The sequence below is a fragment of the Triturus cristatus genome, chromosome 3_2, assembly GCF_964204655.1.
Source record: "Triturus cristatus chromosome 3_2, aTriCri1.1, whole genome shotgun sequence".
Lineage (NCBI taxonomy): Eukaryota > Metazoa > Chordata > Amphibia > Caudata > Salamandridae > Triturus > Triturus cristatus.
This window is the reverse complement of record NC_140584.1, coordinates 283,489,265-283,511,042: the sequence shown is the minus strand read 5'-3', so window position 1 is coordinate 283,511,042 and position 21,778 is coordinate 283,489,265. Positions and strand designations below refer to the sequence as shown.

The window sequence follows — 21,778 nt, the reverse complement described above, 5'->3', positions numbered from 1 at the left end:
ACGCGCGCACACGGACGGTTGATCGCTCCATGTGACCGAGTACGACATTAGTAGCATGCTCAGTTTCCCAAAAGATGTCCCATAGTTGAGTCAAAGGAGAGCTAAATACCAAACTAGAAGAGGAAGGATACAAGAGGAGCCTAAACATGATGGGCCTTATTTACAACTAACTGACTCAGCGCAGTGCCGCAAAAAATGTGGCTGCGCCGCACTAAGTCACTTACAAAGCACAGGGATGCGCCATATCTACAATGATATGACGGATTCTTGTGCTGGCGCACAATTGGCTGCCATGCGCCGATGCAGGCACCCTTGCACCATAGTGCAAGGGTGCCTGCGTGGCAGTGATATTGTTTTGTGCAGAAAGGGACACCTTCCTGCACAAAAACAATCACGAGAGATGATTTTCTCCTTCTATGTGTGCTGCAGAATGCAACACGCATAGCAAGAGGACAACACAAGGAGAAATGAAACATTCATCCTCGTTGCGCCTCCCTACACCTCCTCTGGGGAGGTATAGCATTCTGAACCATTCCCAGGTTTACAATTTCTCGTAAATCTGGAAATGTGTCAGGCTCCATGGGTGTTGCATGGGAAAAGCCACAGCAACACCTATGAAACGTCCCTTTCATGCAAAGTGCAGCGTGTAAAGGGGCCGTATTTACAATGACAGGAACAGCCACACAGGGTGGATTTACGTGTCCTTGTAAATATGGGGCAGCAAAATGCGCTGCCGGTGCGTCAAAAAAAGTGACGCAGCGCAAGGGGCTTTTAAATATGTCCTGATGTTTATTGTCCTGCACCTTTCTTTTACAAATCATTCTCAGATCAGTCTGCCCAACTGGTACAACTGAAGGTGGGCCAAGACTACGCCTCGCAGAATGCCTTCACTTGTCAAATCAAAATAAATCCTAGCCAGAATCATGGTGTTGCACACACATGAAGGAATAAGGCAACACTCCTCACATTCACCCACCAACTGCACTCACTCACAGGCACCGGACAGGAGTATATCCAGATAGGTAGGTAGAGATGTAGTTTGCTCTAAGTGTTGTAAAGCCATGGAGAGCGCTTCAAGAGGATGTGGGAATATAGAAAAACTCTCTAAGCTTTTATCGTGTGGCCATTTCATGTTTATTGTTCTTGAGGGGTGAGTTTATAACAGGAAGCAGGAGGAAAGACGTCTGTCCGCCAACAAATTTGAGCCTAAATGGTAGTCCACCATGTGTAGCTGTTCTGATTCCAACATGAGTTTCCATCCATCCTTTTCTAGGCTTGTATGCTTTCTCAGATCAGCAAGCAGTGCTCTTGAAGTGTTCAGAAGAATTCCCTTTTAGCCAATGTCAACTTCTGGACCAGAGAGAAGTCGTAACTCGCTGGCCATGTCTGCAAGCTAAGAAGTAGGTTTTGAACAGAGTTTCACCTTAGGGTATTCAGCTCCTGGATACCCTCACGGGTGATTGGCTGCGCTTTATAAATGAGGTTGATTGATTATTGCTAGTCCTACCTTGCATCCTACGGCATGTGTTGTAGCCCGATCGCCTTTGTCATTCTGCCATAAGTTCCTGTCCGCCTAGGTAACCATACTTCTGTAACATTATGTGTGCCCTTGCATCTCTTCTAGTTACTGCAGCCCTGCTACCATGATATTTGTCGGGTTGCACTTTGTAACGGTGTTGGAAGAACCACCTCATTTTTGTCAGTGTTGGGATGCCCCCTCGATCATACCACTGCAGTGTTGGGTGGTGCCTCCTTAAGCCTCCCATTGTAATGCTGTGGAGTCCTCCTTGCTCCATCTATTACTTTCTTCTGGTGCCCAATCAGTTGTACCGCTGTGTGTTGGGACGGGTCACTCAATAAATCCACTGCAATATTGATTTTCCAACTTCATTTCATCGTTTCCATCCTGGGGTGCTCGCTCAAGGCTAAGAATGTCTGGGAACTAACTTCCATGTACCACTCACTGCTGACATGGCTGCAAAGCTGGGCTGTACACATCTGCTCTGCCTACTGGGCGTTGGCCTATGCTGATGGTTTCTCACCTACATTGGTTCTTCAATTCCTCCTCCTTATTCCCAGAAGAGGGTATTGGATGTTGTCACCAGAACAGGCCTGCTCTTCGCACCATATCAGTGACATGGAGTCAAAACAAGCTCTTTGGGAGGTGGTCACCCTTGTGTTTTCACCAGCACTGGCACTTCCATTTTCTTTTCTCAGAGCATTTGGTGATACCTGTCGCTAGGGGTTCCCTTTGAGTCACAATGTACCTGTCGCCCCAGGGCACCATATGCACAGTGGTTCCTGGTTGGTCCTGTTTGCGTTTTCACCAGCATTGACACTTCCGCTTCTTCTCCGCCTGTACCAAGGAGAGGGAATTTGGTGTCACCGTTGCTATGGCTACCCTGCTCTTCACCCCGTCCCAGTCCTCTTGGGGCACCATCTGCCCATTTTGCACAGCCCCGTAGATCTCGCGAGTCAGCAGTTCGAAGGCGGCCTCCACGTTGCTGTTGGTCTTAGCGGAGGTTTCCAGGTACTTGAGCCCCAGTGAACTGGCCATCTTTTCCGCCTCCTCGCGATTCACCTGTCGTTCGGCCACAAGGTCACTTTTATGGCCCACGAGGATGAAGATGGGGCTGAATGGTTGAACTCGTTCACTGACCTCCCGATGCCAATCCCGGATGCTCTCCAGGGACTTCCGGTTGGTGAGGTCAAACATTAGTAGACCGCCTGCGGAATTCCGGTAGTATGAACGGGTCACAGACCTGGTGCAAAGGGAAAGAAAAGAGAAGGAATCATCATGTATCGTACATACTGATATTGACTTATATAAATCAAATGAAACTGCTGACAGCTGTTGCTTCACTCAAAAACATAGCTAGTCGAAAAGCTCAGTGGGTTAATGTGACTGTTCCACAAATATGTTGGAAATTTAAAATCTTAGAGTAAACAACACAGCCTTTCAAAAATCATCGGATTAGGCAGTAGCCCCTGTTACTTAAAACACTAGGAAATTGTAAACTCCATGTACTGGCAAAGTCAACAGGTCTCGCTTTTTGGGCCTACTGACTTTGCCAATGCTTTTTGGTGATGCTGAACAGCATCGGCAAAAAAGCAAGGCCTCTTACCACTGGCTGTTTAGTACTGAAAACAATAAAGGCATGAGGACACGGCTGTTGGTGGTCTCGTCATTGTGTAGGTGCACATACACCACTAAGCGTGCGCGCACCTTCAGAATGACACAGGAGCCATATTATTTTATTTTTATTAGCCAATCTAAGATGGCGGGCACTACTTCGATGGGCCAATAAAAAGAAAACGAAATTGCTAGTGCATGAAAGCGCTTTTGCGAAGGGACAGCACAATTTGCTGTTTGGCCCTCCAATAAAAGATGTATATAAAAAATATATTTAAAAAGAGAACAGCAGAGGTGTTGTAGACAAAGAAGCGGGATGACAGAGCAGAATGGGGGAAAGCAATGTGGAGTGGATGGGGCATGGAGGTGAGACTAACGAGGGGGGGGGGCACACAAGGGAGACAGCAATACAGGGTTGGGGGAGAAGTACACAAGTGAGACAGCAACATAGAGCGCGGAGGGGACGTGGGGTAAGAAGCAGATGGGAGAGCGAGCAGCCAGCCAGGAGAGGGAGGAAACATAAAACATGGGACAGGTATTTGAGGGGGTGGGAGGAGAGAGCTGGAAAACACATGCATTCTGATAGAGTGCTTAAACAAAAAGAAAATATTGTTCCCTAAAAGTGAGCAGTGGAAGGACACAAGTCAGCCAGTCAAGAGGGTGGTGAAGAGGCTATGCTCCAGGGGAGGGACAAACACAATATGGGCAAGGAAAGTCAACACATAAGAATCAACTAAGAGTAACAAACTCAACCAGTGGTAAGCAATGTAAGTTCTTGGTAAACCCTCGATAGGTCTTTCACAACCAGATAACTAGTACTGTCTGGTAGGCTTCAGCTAGCAAGCAATGATTGTGAGCACAATACTGGAACCCAGATTCACTAACACTTTGCACTGGGAAGTGCAAAATTGTTGTGCATTTACATTCCAGACCGAATCATAATTTGCATTGGAAAGTTGTCCAAAATAAGGCAAAGTAGTTTTAGGCACACGTGAGTTAGATGCAACAGTGGAGAAAAATGTTAAACTCTTCATATTTTCCAAAGTTGCATGTGTGCTGTATTTTACAGCACACATAGAAACTGGAAATAGAATTGAAGCATAGTTTTTTACTGGACGTGTCACCTTCTGTAGGAAGGTGCAGTATTATGTAGTGATGCTGGTTAGGCTTCACCATGCAATACTTTCACAATACCCCAAGGATGGTCCTTGGGTTCACAATAATAAATCCTTAGCTCAGTCCTAGAAGAGTGGCAAAGAACAGTCAGACTTTACTAGAGGAACATGATAGGCATTTCAGAGTACCAACATGGATGATAAGTAATTGACATGACAGGAAAGAAATCCAACTCCAATTTATAAACGTAAGGCAGATTTTTACATAAATTTAGACCCCAAAACAAAGTAAATCAGATAAGTACAACCAGAGTTATGGATTTTAGAAGCAATAATAAATCACTGCAAATCAATACTGCAAAACGTTAGCATTGCAGTGAATGGGAAAAATCACTAGCGGCAATCAGTCACTGGCAGGCCATGTTATGTGGAACCCAACGAGGGTAAAAGTAATGCATGTCCCAGGACCGAGCCACTTTTGTCGGTTCGATTTTATCTGGCTCGAGAAGTCCAGGTACAGAGTTGTCCTGGCTATCCATGGTGCTGAAGTGGGAGCTGGTTTTATCGCTTACATGGTGCTGGTAAGGAAACAGGTCCAAATAGTCGACAACGAAGCCTCTGCTGACGTCGGATGAAGGTTTTGCTGTGTTCCATCAAGGAACGAGTAAAGGTGCTGGTTGCTGGACTGGCCGCAAACAAGCCTTGGCAGCGGTAAGCTCAGCAGAAAGTTATTGCGACGTTCGAGGGAAAAAGGTATCTGCATGACTATGTTTCCCACAATGCACTGGACCATCTACTTTTGGGCTATCACTTGGAAAGCCCAATGGGCAGCAATTCTTTGCTTGCAGTACATTGTTAGGTCGAGCCTGGGCTGTGCATGCACTACTCTGCGAAGCGAACACAAGGAGATGATGGGTAGAGCACTGAAACTTTTCAGACACTCACCCCAGTCACAGATCTGGATTGAATCCATCATCGTTCTTTAGTTCACTTTGTCACCCCAGTTCAGACCTAGCCATATGCAAATCAGTCTTGACCCCGTTTGTCATGGGAACAGTCCAGCCTGAACTGCCAAGCCAGGTCGTCCCTGGACCGGAAACAAGCACCCTGGGACAGGTTCCGGGGTAACACCCCTCATCAGCAAGGCTAGCTTTATATCCAGTGGTAAAGTGAGCAAAGACCCACATCTGGGCATACCCTGCCAACATAGGGCGAACAAAGCAAACATAAGATGATGATGGACGGAGAGCTGAAACTTTTCAGACTCTCACCCCCCAGTCACAGATCTGGTTTGAATCCATCATTGTTCTTTAGCTCGCTTTGCCACCCCAGTTCAGATACAGCTTTTTGCAAATCAGTTTTGACCCTGTACCTCATGGGAACAGACCAGCCTGAACTGCCAAGCCCGGTCTTCCTAGAACTGAAAAAAAGCATCCTGGGACCAATTTCGGGGTAACACCCCTCATCAGCCAGGCTAGCTTGAATCCAGTGGCAAAGTGAGCAAGGGACTTCTCTGCGAGGCGGGCTGTATTCAGTCTATGGGTTTTCAACATGCCCAGCACTTCTGGTTGGTTGGCCTGCCTTTCAAAATTCCTTTACTCTGGTAAGCCAATAGTGTCCATCTGTGCCGTCTTTGGGTGCTTGGTTCCCTCCCAGCTGGCTTCACCAATTGTTTCTTTTGGCTGGCTAACTCTGGCCATCTGTTGCCTCCTCGCTTGCACCCTCTCCCTCCCGCCATTAGCTGGCATCACTTAATTTCCCTAGTGCCGGCCCCACACGACCACCTCTCATCATCACTGCTTGTGTTAGCGCTTTTTTTCCCCAGCAGACATCACCGATTGTTTCTTTTGGTTGGCCACCTCTGGCCAACTGTGTTTTACGTAAGCAGGCGCTAGATTTCTACGTTGGTGGAGCCTCTCCCTCAAAGTATTTACACTGTCTCCTTACAAGCACCACCCGACCGCAGGTCCAGTCTTGAAATGTTCACATGGGTCACTTGGAAGTTAAATCAACTAGCTAATTTAATTAAATCCAGTGCTTTAAATGGTCCGGTACTCAAACGTACTGAGTACCGGCACTTCTTGTTTTTACCAAGCTGAGTACCAGCACTTCTCCAGTGCCAAGGAGAGTACAGGTACTCGGATTCATAAGATAGGCACTGGACGGATGCCTGTTAATTTGATAGCATGTTGGCCTTTTTCGCGTCTGTCTATTATTCAGCTGAACGGCCTTCTGGAGGCCTGCCGCAGGGGCAAGTGGGCCACTGCTCCCGAAGCTCTCATTGTCCTCAACCGCCCCCTGCCGGGCCTCCATGCTGGGTCGTCTTGTTAATGTATTGGACATCGGCTGCCAGGGACACAGTGATGTGTGCAGCCTGAATGGGTGGGAGGGAAGAGAGCCTGCATAAGTGACCGTGCCATTTGAAATGCTTGGCCTCCCACTGAGGCCTGACTCACTTGATCCTGCAATTCCACCCCCACCTCCCTCCACCTGCTGGGACATTGGCTGGGATAAGGTGGGGAAGATGGCCTACACGGCCTGCCTGGAGCCCCCTACGTGGCCTGCCTGGAGCCCAGGTGAGGTGGGAGGAGGTCTACTGACCTGTCTATCAGAAGCCAGTATTGTTCTTCCCCTGACCTCTACCCTGCTGGACTCTGCGCATGCTCACGACCCTGCAGTGCTCACTCCCTGCCACTGCAAGTCGGCCCTGTGGCCTTCTGCCGAGGGAAGAGGAAGAATGGGGTGAAAGAAGGTGAAGAGTGAGGGAGCAGAGATAGAAGGAGCAGAGGAGAGTTTAAAGGGGTAAAAATAGAGGCAGAAGGGGTAAGCACAGACAGCGATGGGGAAGAGATCGAGACAGCCATGGAAAGAGTTAGAGAGGCACGGAGATGGCTGATTAGAAGTAGAAAGAGTGATAGTAGAGGATTATAGGATACCTTTGAGGTAAAGCGAGTGGGGCAGCGAGTGAAATGGATACAAATGGGAGAGAAGTGAGTGGGGGAGGGATCGAAAGATTAGAGATGTCAAGATTGACAGAGAGTATTTGTCTGCTTGTTTATGTGCATTTGCTCGGTTGTGTGTATGTTTGTGTGTGACAGAGAAACTAAATTAGAGAGAAAGAGAATCAGGACATCCAGGAGGTATCTGAAAATAAATGCGCCTAATGCTGGTTATTAATGAGGCTATGCCAGTCTCTCTCGTCCTGGTGCACATGGATTCTTAGCCTGAAAGGGCTAATAGTACTGTTGATGGCTTGGCTGCATTCAGGGTTTAGAAGCTCCTGGCATTCTTCCCAGAAGTACTTCACACCACCCTTTATTAGCCTATGTACCTCTTAATCTGCACATATGGAAAGTTTGAGACAACTGTCATGGGCAAGGCAAGGGCAAAATGAATACTCACTAGAAGTGTTTTCTATCATCATATCTCACCCCGCCTCTAATCCTGCCCACTAACCACGCCCCTAACTCAATTTAATGAGTACCGGCACTTATTTTTTTCCATTTAAAGCACTGATTAAATCTAGATACAGAATATTCTAGCGATTAATACGAGTTGAATGCTTATGTAGAAAGGCTCACGGAGGATGTGATCCTCGGTTTGTTATGAATACGTGTTGTTCTCCATTTCTATTGCAGTTAAATGCAGTCGCTCTTCTTGCATGGACGCCGCCTTTCATCAAGCTCCCTAGGTTAATAAAAAACAGTTTTTTCATTTTTGTTTAATTTACTGCACTTTTACAAACGTCAGAAAAGTGGGCTCTCCCTCCACACCAAAAAATATATTGATTTTCTGTAATAGGTTAAAAAATATGCTTCAATGTATTCCAATTTTAAAAGGTTTACATTCTGAATCTACCAAAATATCATCTGGTTAAACCTGTTTAAAGCGGTCAGAGAACGTATGTAAATGTTTGCTTACGAGCATGATGATCGCCTTCTGAATTTGAATACAGCGCCTCGTTTGAATGTAAGAGTTTGGGAAGCACTTGGAGAAGTGACGTGTTCTGTCCCTGGTTGTTTAGCATAATGTATTTAGGCCATTTTCTGTGCTTGGTAATGGGCCCTGCAGAATGGTTGTAGTACACGTGCCAGGAGTGCAGCTCACCACTGCGACTGAAGCGCCGCTCCCTTCTTGAAGTGCCAGGTTCTGGCCAAGATCACACCGGGGCCTGTAATTATGTACTAGCACTAGCTACGTTTTTGCAATTGTTTACCTGCAAACATTCGGAGGTAGACTACTGTCGATTAAGGGAGGTCTGGGCCTTTATTCAGGCCTGTGACTTAGAAGGAAAAGGTCAAAGGGCACCCAATCTGCCAGTCACACAGCCTGGACAGGAGGACAAAGTTCACAGCGGCTTGATAATTCGACGGGCTGGCTCACCTGCTAGGCTGCCGCACAGGTACAAGTGAGGTCAAAGGTCTTGTGAATAGGCCTGGGCGGTACATTCCTCTCCATTCGCGGAATTTGAGGAATTTTGGCAATTCCGGGGAGAACGCGGAATTGCCGAACATTCCGCGAACCGCGGTGTAGCGGAATTTTTTCCTTGTTTGCGCTTTCAAAATGAGTGTTCGCGCGTGCGGTAGAGGCTTACTGGGATACCTGCGTTCACCGACGAGTTTTCGTATCCGTTCGCATGCGCCATGAGATTTTGGTAGCCGGCTACGCGATTCCGCGAGAGTGTGCGATCGCAAATACGTCATTCGGACGCGCCATCGGACATCCGCGTTCGCGAACAGGAAACACGCACCACGAATGGGCGGGACAAGTGAAACAAGATGGCCGCGCCAATTGGCAACCGCATGGGCAAGTTCGTGAGATATTTCCCCCGAGCACGCAAACAGCATCCCCGAACAGGAAAAACGCATCGCGAACAGGCAGAACAAGCAATTCCGCGTGCTCACGGGATTCTGCGTAGCTCGCGGAGATTTTTTACTGTTTCGCAGAACTTTGCGTAACGCAACTACGCAAATTCCGCCCACCCCTACTTGTGACAACGCTAATTGATAACAATACCAATTGATAAAGGTGCGGATTGCCCCAGAGCCTCTCTAAGCATGCCCTTCCGACAAGGGCGCTCAAAGGTTCTGCTGTGCCATGCCAGGGTGGCACTGGTGCTCAGCTGCTGCTTTCACGCTCGGCGGTGCTGCTATGTCATGGTGTCACTGGTGCCCAGCTGCAGTCTTCACTGTCGGCAGTGCTTCTCTGTCCTACCAGGATGGCACCAGTGCCCAGCTGCAGTGTTCCTATTCGGCGATGCTCCTGTGCCATGTCAGGGTGGCACGGGTACCCAGCTGCAGTGCTAGGCAATGATGCTGAATAACAAGGCGGGGTAACATTAAGTTGTGTCCCTGTGGATTATGAGTTAGTATACCAATCATTTTGTGCAATTAAAGCATCAAAAATGTAATACATATGCACCACAGCATTGAAAATAAATGTGGTCCAATAATGCGTAATTTAGAACTGTACTAACAAATACACATCCGTACTACAGTGCAAAGATAAAATTCCAGTTTATCATCTCAGTCAAGAGAAATCGAAATGAGAAACCACTGCTTACTGGTTCGTAGATTCTGCGGTAGCCAGGAGGCCTCTTCAATGTGATTTTACCTTACTGCACAAATGTAACCCCTTCCATCCTGGTTTTGTACAGTGGGATGCAATAATTTTAGGGCTTTGCCTTTAACAAGATGGACACCTACAATGCCTCACGGTGAGCTGAAGATTGGAGTTCTGGGGGGCACTGGCTTTTCTGGGTCCCTGGGGCACGTCCTGGGTGACCCCTGGTTTGTACACTTTTTAAATAATTTAAAATGCAATCCGTACAAACACAATAGTTACAAAACAAGTTAGAACAAGTTTTAAATAACTGAAAATGCAATCCGTACAAACACAATAATTACAAAACAAGTTAGAACAAGTTCTAAATTAAAGTTCTACCGCAAAAACATTCTACTCTCCTAGAAGATCTACAACTGCACCTTGTCCCTCTTGCTTTCTCAGAAAATGTTTTGATCCCGTAAGGCCACCATACACAAACATGCGGTCACATCTGTGAGTGGGAGCTCTATATTAATGCTGGGGGGTGTAGTTCTGTTTTGTTTCCACTGATCTGACTAGATTAACACACCTGAAAACAGCGATCTGTAGGTGAAAAGTTCAGGACTGGAGACGGTGTCTGGAGTGCAGTTGTTACTATAGGAGGCATATATCATAGACACCCCATTCATGTCTAGGCCCTCTCACACTTTTTAGGTCGAGCCTGGGCTGCGCATGCGCTGCTTTGCGAGGCATGCTGTATTCATTCTATGGATTTTCAACATGCCCATCGCTTCTGGTTGGTTGGTTGGTTGGCCTGCCTTTCGAAATTCATTTATTCTGGTTGGTCAGTAGTGTCCATCTGTCCCGCCTTTGGGTGCTTGATTCCCTCCCAGGGGACTTTACCAATTCTTTCTTTTGGGTGGCCAGCTCTGGCCATCTGTTACCTCCTTGCTTGTACCCCCTCCCCCGTCATTGCTGCCATCACTTAATCTCCCCAATGCCGACTCCACACCACCACCTCCCATCGTCGCTGCTTTTTCTTTAAACACTCAAGTAGCAGAAATGTAGACCTTCTGTTATGCTATTCTTTAAAGAAATGTGGTGGCATCGGGAAGCTGATGGTTTAAGTGCATGGGGTAAAACTTGCACGCGCACCGCGCTTCATTTTTTATGGCGGCACCCACTTTCATCAAACGAGGAGGCTTGGGAGGTTGGGCGCTTTTAATGCACAGCGTAAAAATTCTCTACACGGATGCCACGCTTCATTTTTCAGCACAGCGGCCACTTTCATCAAATGCAGAAGCTTTGGGAGCCCAGGCGCTTTTAACGCACCAGTAAATGTTACTGTACCCACAATAATGTGCTGCACGACTAAATACTTAGGTCCCAAAGGTGAGACCGATTTCATTGCAAATGCTTTTTTTTACCTTCGGTGTGCAAGGGACTAGTGCCACTAGTCCAGGGGAGTCTGGAGTTGTCTTTGGCTCTCAAAAGGGTCCCTCTGTCTGAGGCAACCAGTCTTTGGTCCAGAATGAGTCGCAGTCATGCAGTTCCAGGAAGGTTGCCACAGGTGCAGAATATCACACCTTTGCTTTGTGCAGATCCAGTTGTCGTAGACACAGATCTCTTCTTTGTCCTTTGTTGCAAGTCTGATCAGAACTGAAGTTCTGATGCCCCTGGTGCCCCTTAAATCCTAGCTTTAGGGGTGTGGGTGCAAGTGGCCAATGGGCTGCTGGCCCCAGTGGCTAATCCGCCCCTGAGGTGACCATATCCTGGGGTGTGGGTCACCTTTTCTGCCCAGAACCCTTTATTCTGCCACTTTTAAAAATGGCAGAAACATTCCTTAGCTGTACATACCAGGTAGACAATCCTAGAGGTATGGCTAGCCTTCTGGGGTGTACACCTCTTGTCTACATTATTTTCCTGCCTGCCTGGGTGCAAATGCGCCTGGGGCAGAGGGAGAGCTGTTTCCTCTTTTGGGAGGCAGCCTGCTTGCATATCACAGGCGGTGTAAACTTTGAAGTTCACTGTCTTGATGAGCCACTTCACTAGCCATCCTGTCAGGGAGGGAGGTGTGACTTCCTTCCCATCCAAGCCGTTGTTTTGACTCCTGGGAGAGTTCACACCTCCTGGCAGGGGTCAGATGCCTGTCTTGGTGGCAGCAGCTGCGAATTGGCAGCAAGAGCACAGGAAAGGCTGGGGAAACTAGGTGGGCAACCTCCAACGAAGCCACCTGGGTGCATGCCACATCATTCTCAACACAAGAATCATGTCTGGGGTGATGAAGCACGTTGTTTGATCCCAAACATTACATATTTCGGCAGTACCATAATGGAGCTGACGACCTCAAGTTTGCCCAGGTGGCAGCCATGTTATCCTGTGGACCGCTGATCACTTATAGTAGCCTTTAATGGAAAAGGGCATTATAGGGACATATAAGCTTGCACTTATATGGTCACACCTTTAAAATAATGTACCCTTTCTCCTGGCCTCAGGAGGACTTCCTTAGGGGTTGACTAGTATGTATTAAAAAATAGTGCTTTGACCTTGCCACACAAGGTGAGGGCAAAATCGAGTTTGAGCCATTTGCACTGCTCCTGCAGTCTGCAATGGCAGGACTGCTGTCATCAGTTTATTTGGGTCACTCAGGGTGGCACATACACTGCTTCAGGATCTGGTGAGCTCTTTAACTCTCATGCCCTGAATACCACTGGAACCATTTACAAGGGAGTTATAAGCTGGTTAAAGTCCTTGCCAATTTAGCTTACCAATGTGCATGTATCAGTCTTAGGGAAACAGCACTGGCACTGGGGCCTGGTTAGAAGGCTTCAGTGCACTGTCAAGAGTCGAAAACCAGCATGTAGTACTCCAAATGGAGGCAAAAAGTGTGGGGGAAGGGGGCTGCAAAAAGTCTGATTTCATACACTATTCAGAACAAAACGTATGCTTGATTGAGCACACACACCTTCACATTATTGTGCACGGGTGTGTGGTTCGGCGCATGGCAGCCTAAAGTGTGCCAACACCAGGGGAAGAGAAAAACAACACTGTTTTTCTCCGAGTCCTTGATGCAACACAGCGCAGCGACTTTGGTAGGTGTTCTAAAACCTTTATTATTTATATCATTCCCAAAAATTATTTAGCCGTTCCAGGTGATTTTCCACTCATGTTAATCACATCTCGCCTTTTTGAGTAAACAAAGTAAATATCATTTTTAATGTATTCTTCATTAAGACATTTTTCGCGATGCTCATAAAATGATGTCTTTATAGAAAGCATATTTACATGGTGCTTTCAATGAAATTACAAATAACTTTCTGACAAAACCTAATATCTACAGATTTTAACAGTTTAAACTACAGAACAAAATTGTTTTCTTTTTTGTTTCAATACAAGATTCCATTATAACCCAACTCAAAGACACTATTTTATTGCTCTTGGAATGGTACACAGTTTAATTTGCCCTCCTGAAATACCAACCTGTGGCCTTTAGGTGAAATACACATGTATGTGGCTGGTGCATGAACCAACCAAGCGGTCTTAGAGACTATTCCACTTATTTCGAGTCTTTCTATATGCACTAACAATGGCATTCCCATGTCACCTGGTTCGTAGTTCAGTGTCTTTTTGATAATCAGGTAAGAATGGCGATTACTACATGTCGTCAGCGAGGGAAAGGTGGGGTGTGGGCGTCCAGGACCACGTTACTTGCACACAGAAAGGATTCCCAGATCCCCATAAATTCATCCTCTTAACGTGTACAGGTATTGATATCACGCTCCTTCACTGCCATCTTGACCACTATGCCGGGTCTTTCAATGGCCTTCTAAAATGTAAACAATTGAGGCTTGGCACCAGCCATGGGCACCACCAGGGTTAGGACAAACCACAGACATTGCCAGGGTTAGGACAAGTCGTGGTCTCCTCCAGGCTTAGGGCCAGCCATGGGCACCACCAGGCTTGGGGTCAGAAAAAGCCACCATCAGAACTCTAGGCAACAGTTCTTAAACTTTTGACTTCTGTACGCCACCCCCTGATCCACTGAATTACTACTGGAACCCGTAAAGTCCAGCCTAAGTAATTTCTATGATTTTAACCTCAAAACAATCCACAGAAATAAAGAAATGAGTGCACGTCAAACACATACACAAATTATTAAATATTTTAATTTAGAAACAAAAAAATGTGCAAACATTAATTTGGATTTTAATGGAAAGTTTGAGCTTTTTAAAATGTGGTTTTATTTCTAAAAGACGAAGCAATATGCTACACTCTAGCATGTAGCTCTGTCTTTTTTGCTCCTAATGCATGCTCTCTTTTTGTCTGTGCATACCAGTGCTTAATTTTTTTACCTTTGTAGGAGCCACTATCCTTCTGTGTCCCATAACAAAATATGGGAATGTCCCCCCCTTTTTTCACTGGAAACCACTTAACACAATTTATGTGCACACAGGCTTTTGCAACGGTAAGTAAACAGATGCTATCTTTTGTGTACTGTTGTGATACGCATGTACCTGTGCGAATCTTTAGTACTTTTGAATTTTGACACATCACAAGAGTCGCAGCACCATCTAATTTTTCATGAAGTGACACGAGACAGAGTGCACGCTTTTTTTTTCGTTTGAGATGTTGCCTCGTGAGCTACCCTTACCCCTAATAGCATCATCAGGGGGGCCATTTTGAACTGTTGACCAATGATTGTGTCCAAAAATGTCCCAATATCTTGAATAAAGGGGCTTAATACTGGACATGACAAAAATATATGTACGATCTTTGTCTGCTCCGCCCGCACCGATGATTATTACCGTTGGGCCTACTACCCCATTTGTTCAATTTAGCCAGAGTATAAATACAAATCAAATATTGTTTTAAAATGCTGACTTTTTAATCCAGCCGTCAAAAGAACCTTCCCCCAAAAAAGTATACAGGCTCCTGAAACATTGACCTTAACACCCAAAGCCTGGTTTCCAATTTGCTATTTTGATCCTCTAAATCGTCTGGCGGCACTTGAATCAATAGATTGTTAACTCCAACCTTGGCTCCCTTAATCCTGGGTTCTATTAGGGGGACTGGACAGACCAAGATCTGACTCCTATCTAATTTACAAAGAAAATCTTGTATCTTTAAACATTTTGAAATATCTCCACTAATTAAACCAAAGATATCCTGCAACTCACTAATAGAGTATAACTGCCCCTCCACATAAAGATCGCCCAATACAATGATACCATTCCTGGCCCATATCTTGCCTTTTCCGTCATGGAATATACTTGGGTGCACCGGCGAACCACGTAGAGGTGTTTAGCGATTAAGTTTAGTAACACAAGCTATCCGTGCTACCCGTCTCCATAACCTAAATGCTCCACATAATATTTTAAATCTGGTCTTCTTTTAAAAACCGGGTTCAAGATTCTTCATGAAGAAACCCCCAACCTCTGTTCCTAGAATTAACTCATAGATTGTAGGCGTCTTGGCCGTGTCTAGAGTAGCAGTCCCGCCCGAAAAAAGAATCCCCATATGCTGAAACATACGGGCCCAAAAATAAAACGTGAGGTTGGGTACCCCCTAGTTCCCTCTGCTTTTAGGGCGAGCCATATATTTAGCTGCCTCTCTAAGTTGCTTAAATTTCCACACAAAGCTGGACAAAAAACGCTTTTCAATTTAGTTAGCCAGGACCTATTAATCTCCATGGAATCCGTTTTGGCAATATCGTCATTTTTAGCACACTGCACCTCCCCATTAATGACAGGTGCACATGGCTAATTCTCATACGTTGCTGCCTGACATTACTCAGTTACAGGGCTAAGTTGATCTCTACTAGATGATGATCCTCATGTAACACAACTGGTGCTATGTAAAGCGCTCTGATAACCGATACCTTCGGGTCAAGTTTGCGCTATATAACACTCCGTTAAAAAAAAAAACGCGGTTATTCGGATACCCAAGTACACCACCTCTTCCACCACTTGATGATCATCCAAATCCACTGCTTTAGAGCAGCTCACCTGTCTTCCCCTTCTACAGCCAGAGAGAGTGCCAAAATACTTAGGGGCAGATTTACAATAACTGGCGCATCCCTGCATATCGGCAGGGATGCGCAAGTTACTTTGCGTCACGGCAGACACCTCTTGCGCCACCATGGATGCGCCGCATTTAAAATGCGGCACACCATGGTGCAAGAATAGACAGATGCATCACGCATCTGATGTCGTAAAGGTGACGCAGTGCTGGAGTTGTGTCGCAAGCGCGACGCAACTCCAGCACTGCTCGGGGGTGCCCAATACTAGCTCTGCTGCATCACTCCTTACGCCTGCTACAAGCAGGTGCAAGGTTTTGACGCAGCGGGGTCGGAAAAGTGACTGAGTGAAATCTTGTAGATTTCACTCGGCCACTTTTCCTAGGCGTTCCTGCGCCGGAAAGCCCCGCCCTGTGCCGGAACGCCCACATGAAACCTGATGCAGGTTTCATGTGACACAGGGCTGTACAACGTGACGCATCTCCCTAGATGCGTCACGTTGTAAATACCCTGCAGCATGGCGCTGGCTTTGCGCCACCGCTGTGTCACAAAAGTGGCGTACGGCGGCGCAAAAGTGGCGTACGGGGCTTGTAAATCTGCCCCTGTGCATCTTTTCTGATTTCAAGAATAGCGCTTGCGGGGGTGCACCGTAACTACTGCTATGTCATCTGCATAGGACAGTACTTAATACTCTGCTTGCTCTGTCACTACACGCCTCATAAGTTTGTTGCTCTCGAGCATTGTTATAAAGGGATCAATATAGAGGGCGAACAGCAGCGGTGAACAGGGACAGCCTTGCCTGATCCTTCTAGTGGTCGATCTATGATCAGATTTAGCCCCCATTATCTTCAGTTTCGCATTGGATACCTGAATAGATTTAATAAAACTCGGTCCAAGCCCTTTCCAAGCTAAACCCGCCATAACAAACTCCACAGGACCCGATCAAACGCTTTTTCAGCGTCCAGTAATATCAAGCCCATATAGTGTCCTCATAGCCTCAGCAATTCAAACAGGGCTATTACCCTCTTCAAATGATCAGCTGTCTCCCGCCTAGGAATAAAACCATGTTGTCGCAGTGATACCACAAAAGAAAAAACTCTGCCTTGCCTATCAGCCAGCAAATTTGCGTACATTTTTGCATCTGCATTTATTAGTGAAATGGGCCTATGGGACCCAGGGCCAAGGGAGGGGTTGTCTTTCTTTCTAAAAATGATAATAGTAGCTGTTTCCCATGATGGGGGGGGTGGGGGAGGGGGGGTTACCTCAGACTGTGCTTTTAAGAAAACAGAAAGGAAGTCCTTACAAAGTATACTAAAAAAGGCTTTAAAGAACTCTAGGGGCAGATTATCAGGTCACCTAGCTTTGCCTGACGCAAGTGAATTGATTGCCTTCAATATTTCATCTGAAGTGATTGGTGTTTCCATCGCTGTGCGCTCCACTGCACCCAGCTTGGCGCTATCTTAAGTGTCCAGTAAAGCCTCGCTTCCATTCACGGGGGGTTAGTATCCTCAGTATATAGATTCTCATAGTAATCACTGAGACCCGGGCAATATCTGCCGGAGAGGTAGCTTTGCATCCCTTGGAATCACAGATAGCCGCAATATCGCTCTGAGACTGATTTTGTTGAATACGCAACGCGTTTAGACGGATCCGTGTTTTCCCTGTATTGATAGCATTGTAATCTATGGCAATGATATTTCACTGCGACCTCTTTGCTAAAATATTGGGTAATGAAAGCACTCAGTACAGCAATCCTTTGACTAACCTCTGTGCCACCTATTGAATTGGCCAAGTTATCCTCTAGCAGTGACAGATCTTTATATAGCTCCTGAATTTCAGCCCGCTTCCGTTTCTGTTGAGACAAGCTATAGATTACGGTTTAGCCCCTGATACCAGCTTTTAACGCATCCCACAAAATATTGTCAGAGACTGTACCCCTAATGAACCCCGAAAACTGATCAATCCACTTGTGCATATGGCCTAAATACAAGTCATCAAGCAAAAGATTCTTATCAAATGACCAATACCCCTGTGGTTTGCCAAGACCCTTGTATGACATTTACAACACCAAGGGATTGTGATCTGATAAAGCTCTAGGAAACTTTTCAATTCCTACCTGGTCACCAAGGGATCCGGACACAAAAAAATAATCCAAGCGTACTAGTTTGTGGTGTGGGTAAGAAACAAATGTGTATCCTGGATCAGGTGCCTTTAGCTTATCCTATACATCAATAAGCCCCTGATCCTAAATAATCATTTGTGTTGCCCTCTAGACTGATGGATTCCTGCTATCATAGGGTTCGGACACCACCCCCTTTTTTTAATATCTAAATGTATGTCAAGATCCGCACATAAAATTATATGGGTAGGCCAGGACAAGAGCTCTATATTCAACTGTTCAAATATCTTGGCCTCGTCCAGGTTTGATCCATCGATAGTACATAGGGTAAATCTCCCTTCATTCACATGGCATTCTAAAATAACCCACTGAACCAGACTGTCAGCAGAGAATCGGAATGCCAAACATCTAGCTTTATTTGGTAGCATCAGGTGCAATGGTCCTTTGGATAAAGAGGCGTATTTGCTGCTTTAGCCATGGCATGCCTGTGTATTGCATGAGGGTGACTTGGATCGGAACCACCTACCTTTGCGGTATGGACCGTGTTTAATTTGAGCTGGTGGTTTCCGGTGCTCGGCACCGGTATTTAATTATGAACACCAGCAGTTGTGACAGTCTGCCACATGATGGTGCTGTCTGTCTAATTTAGAAATGATCACAACAACAGTTGTTTATTAATTCAATAGACATTAAAAATTAATATTACCTGTCGCCCAAGTCATTCTTAAAGGTTTGGGGGCCTGAAATAGTCCGAACTGTCACACTTGTAGGAGGGTGATTGTTAGTATTTGTGTTGGTACTATCATTGGCAGCACTAGCAGAGGCAATGTGTGGTGCAAGCTGCAGTGGTCTCCTGACGAAGGCCCTGGCAATGTTTTAATTAAAAAAAAAATTGTTTTTTACAAACTAAGCACTGGGTATGGAGGTCCCGGTTTCTGGAAACATTTAATATGGAGGTTAATTTATATGCATGTGAGTAGCGCAAGTCCCAGAAACGTGGAGCTAAAATCTGTTTGTCTGCAACTAAGTGGATTGATACTATGAATTGTTAATGCCACTTACACCAACACTTTATAAGCTGCCTCATATATTTGGTGTATTTTGTCAATTTCCATATGGATTGTTTTACTGCTGCATTAATGTATTCAGTACCAGCTTAGCTTGTCTTATATTTATTCAGTATTGTATTTATACCTCCGATTGCTTCTGTAATACATACATGCCTCAAGGGTTGTTTATATCAATGCACATTATTGCTCTTTGCACAGATTTTGTACTGTGTTTTCTCCTCTGCTTGCTGCTATGATGTTATATATTGTATTATTGGGATGAAGCCCTTTTCCCCTCTCTCCCTCGCTCCTCTTTAATGGAAAAAGTCAAATAAAACAAGCATTTGCAATGCAATAGGTCTCACATTTTAGAAACTTTGAGCTATTGATATTGTAAATGACAATGCCTTTTAATATTGCAGGTTTTTTAAACACATAAGTAAAAGGAATTGTCATTTACAATGCCAATAGCTCAAAATCTCTCAATTGAGAGACCTATTGCATTGCAAATGCTTTTTAACTGGTTTTTGCGACAATGTAAGGTACCTTTGGCCTGAAGAGAAAGCTACATACATAACTCTGGCAACGAGCACCAGGAAAACAAAACAAGGAATCCATGTGATGTAGGCATGAGTAAAGAGTGTAAACCGCGTTTATGGTGTTTTATGCCACATTTGGATTTTGCAGCGTTTGCTTTTCTGAAACTTAAAAAAAAAAAGACTGTGAACCCCACACTGAGGCAGGAAATAAAGAAGACAAGAACAAGACGCACAAAAAAATGTTGTGTCCTAGCAAGTAGTCCACTAGATGGTTTAAGGCAGAGAAGGGAAAACCGGAGTGAAGGGCCATGCAGAAGCAGAAAAAGCATGCATCATACCAATCTAGGACGGTTTTAGGAGAGTCCCAAACCAGCCTTTGCCCTCCCAGTGGAGGCTGACCACATGTGTGTTTACTGCAGTGTTAACCATATGTCACCCCTCCTGGAAAGTTAGGATAATGTCCAAATAAAAGCATTGACGCACTGATCAGATTATTTTGTGCGTGCTCCCCAACCGGAAGTACTGCATTCTTGAGGAAGTTGTTGACACATGATGTACCAACCTCTCTATAAGAGCATGTTCTGTCATATAGAAGGTTTGCCAGTTTAGGGGCACAGGCATTTTCCCGTTAAAAGTCAGGAGTGCAAGTACTGTCCCACTAAAGGTTTGAAAGGTCTGGAATACAGGTAGTGCTGCATTAAAACTATGGCAGCTCAAGAGTTCGAAGAATGTGTGGAAATTAAAGAAATACGCGCAGAACTGTATCCTGTGAAAAACGGAGTGCGAAAGAAATGAGTAACATGTCCTAAACATTAGATCGCTCCAGACGTCTCAAGCAGCCCCTACCTGATCGTTTCAAGCCGTCCCTAAGAGCCTGCATTTGAGCCTTACCGTGATCCAACACCTTCGACTATATCACACCTCTAGAATACACTAACCTTTGAGGGTCTTTGACGGCATGTAACATTGTGTAGGGCTTGGCAAGTTGTGATTCGATCAAGTTTTGTCGGATCAGAAATAAATAACAAAAACATTACTGAAACAAAAACCCACGCTAGAGAAGTAACGGTGTAAACATATCAAAATTATACATATATTTTAAACATAATGTCAGACTAAACATCTGTAGTTTATATCAAACGGGTATGCAACCGAATGGCTTCTGCAAACAAATTTTGTTTGATGAGGATATCAGGGAAAACAACGGAATGAACTGCCCCTTAATGGGCGCAGATGCCTGGTGGATAGAGCGGACGCACTAGACCTAAACCGAAAAAAAGCATTACAGCCTGTAACCAAGGTAAAATGGGGAATGGCATGGAGAACTCACAAGCGCAAATAGGGCCGTGCAGCCCGCCCCCATCTCTTGCTTCTCTTCTGCGTGACCCCAGCCTCTGACCGCTTGGCACCTTCTGCCTGGCGTTAAGGCCAGAACTGCCAACTATGATGGGGCTGAAAACCGGGTTTGAGTCTCAGCGCCGGCACAACATCCTGTGAACTTGGGCAAATCACAAAATCAACATGTTCCTGCAAACACGAACATTTCCTTGTGCAAAGTAACCGGCGATCATGTAGAGCCCTCTAAGTAATACATTTGAGTGGCATTCCCACCCATATAAAACTGTATTTTTTTTTTTTTTAAATGAGACGGAACGAGTGGTCTGAAAATACGAGCACTGCACGGGGTGCTCCAAGACAAAGCAAGCTTTAGAATAAATCATGAAGAACTGACTGAGAGAGGCCCATGACTGATTTGAAGGGAGGGGGAGGGACAGCAAAGAGTGTAGAGTGGAGGAGCGAGGAGACACAAGAGGGAAAGCAAAACCAGCGCAGTGCTCATAAAAGGGCACTGTGCACATACAAAGAGCCTGCCTTCCAGAAGATCGATGTAATACAAACAAGTTAAACAAGCGTGGCGTGACCCGAAACAGATGGCACACTGCGCTGCGCGCCGATGCTAATTAAAACAAGTGCGAGCAGACGAAATCTGTAGTTAGGCGCCGCTGCTCCCGGACTACATGGAAGTTACATATCGGATCAACAGCCAACAGAAAGCAAGATAAGAACAGCAATGCCACAGTTAAACGAATCGCAAGCGGTATGACAAATTACACAGAGTTTCACCCAACATATAGATTACTTTATGTCTTGCTGAGACGGCGCATGCGCTGCCAAGGTGAGACCCAAAAACCTGCTTAATAGTCCGCCATGTTAGTGATTAAAATGACTTAGCGTCACTATCCCGTATACCATTCAGTTTATT

At 45.6% G+C, this 21,778-nt stretch overlaps 1 protein-coding gene across 1 annotated transcript in view; it reads right to left on the bottom strand.

Moving 5' to 3' along the window:
- Positions 1–1,110: 1,110 nt before the first annotated feature.
- Positions 1,111–21,778, bottom strand: part of LOC146857154 (ras-related protein Rab-39B-like) — a 39,221-nt gene continuing 18,553 nt past the window's right edge. Inside the window, exon 2 of the mRNA XM_085647633.1 lies at positions 1,111–2,762. Within this exon, the coding sequence (XP_085503759.1) occupies positions 2,324–2,762 (439 nt within the window). The 3' untranslated portion in view covers positions 1,111–2,323. The remainder of the gene's footprint in view (positions 2,763–21,778) is intronic.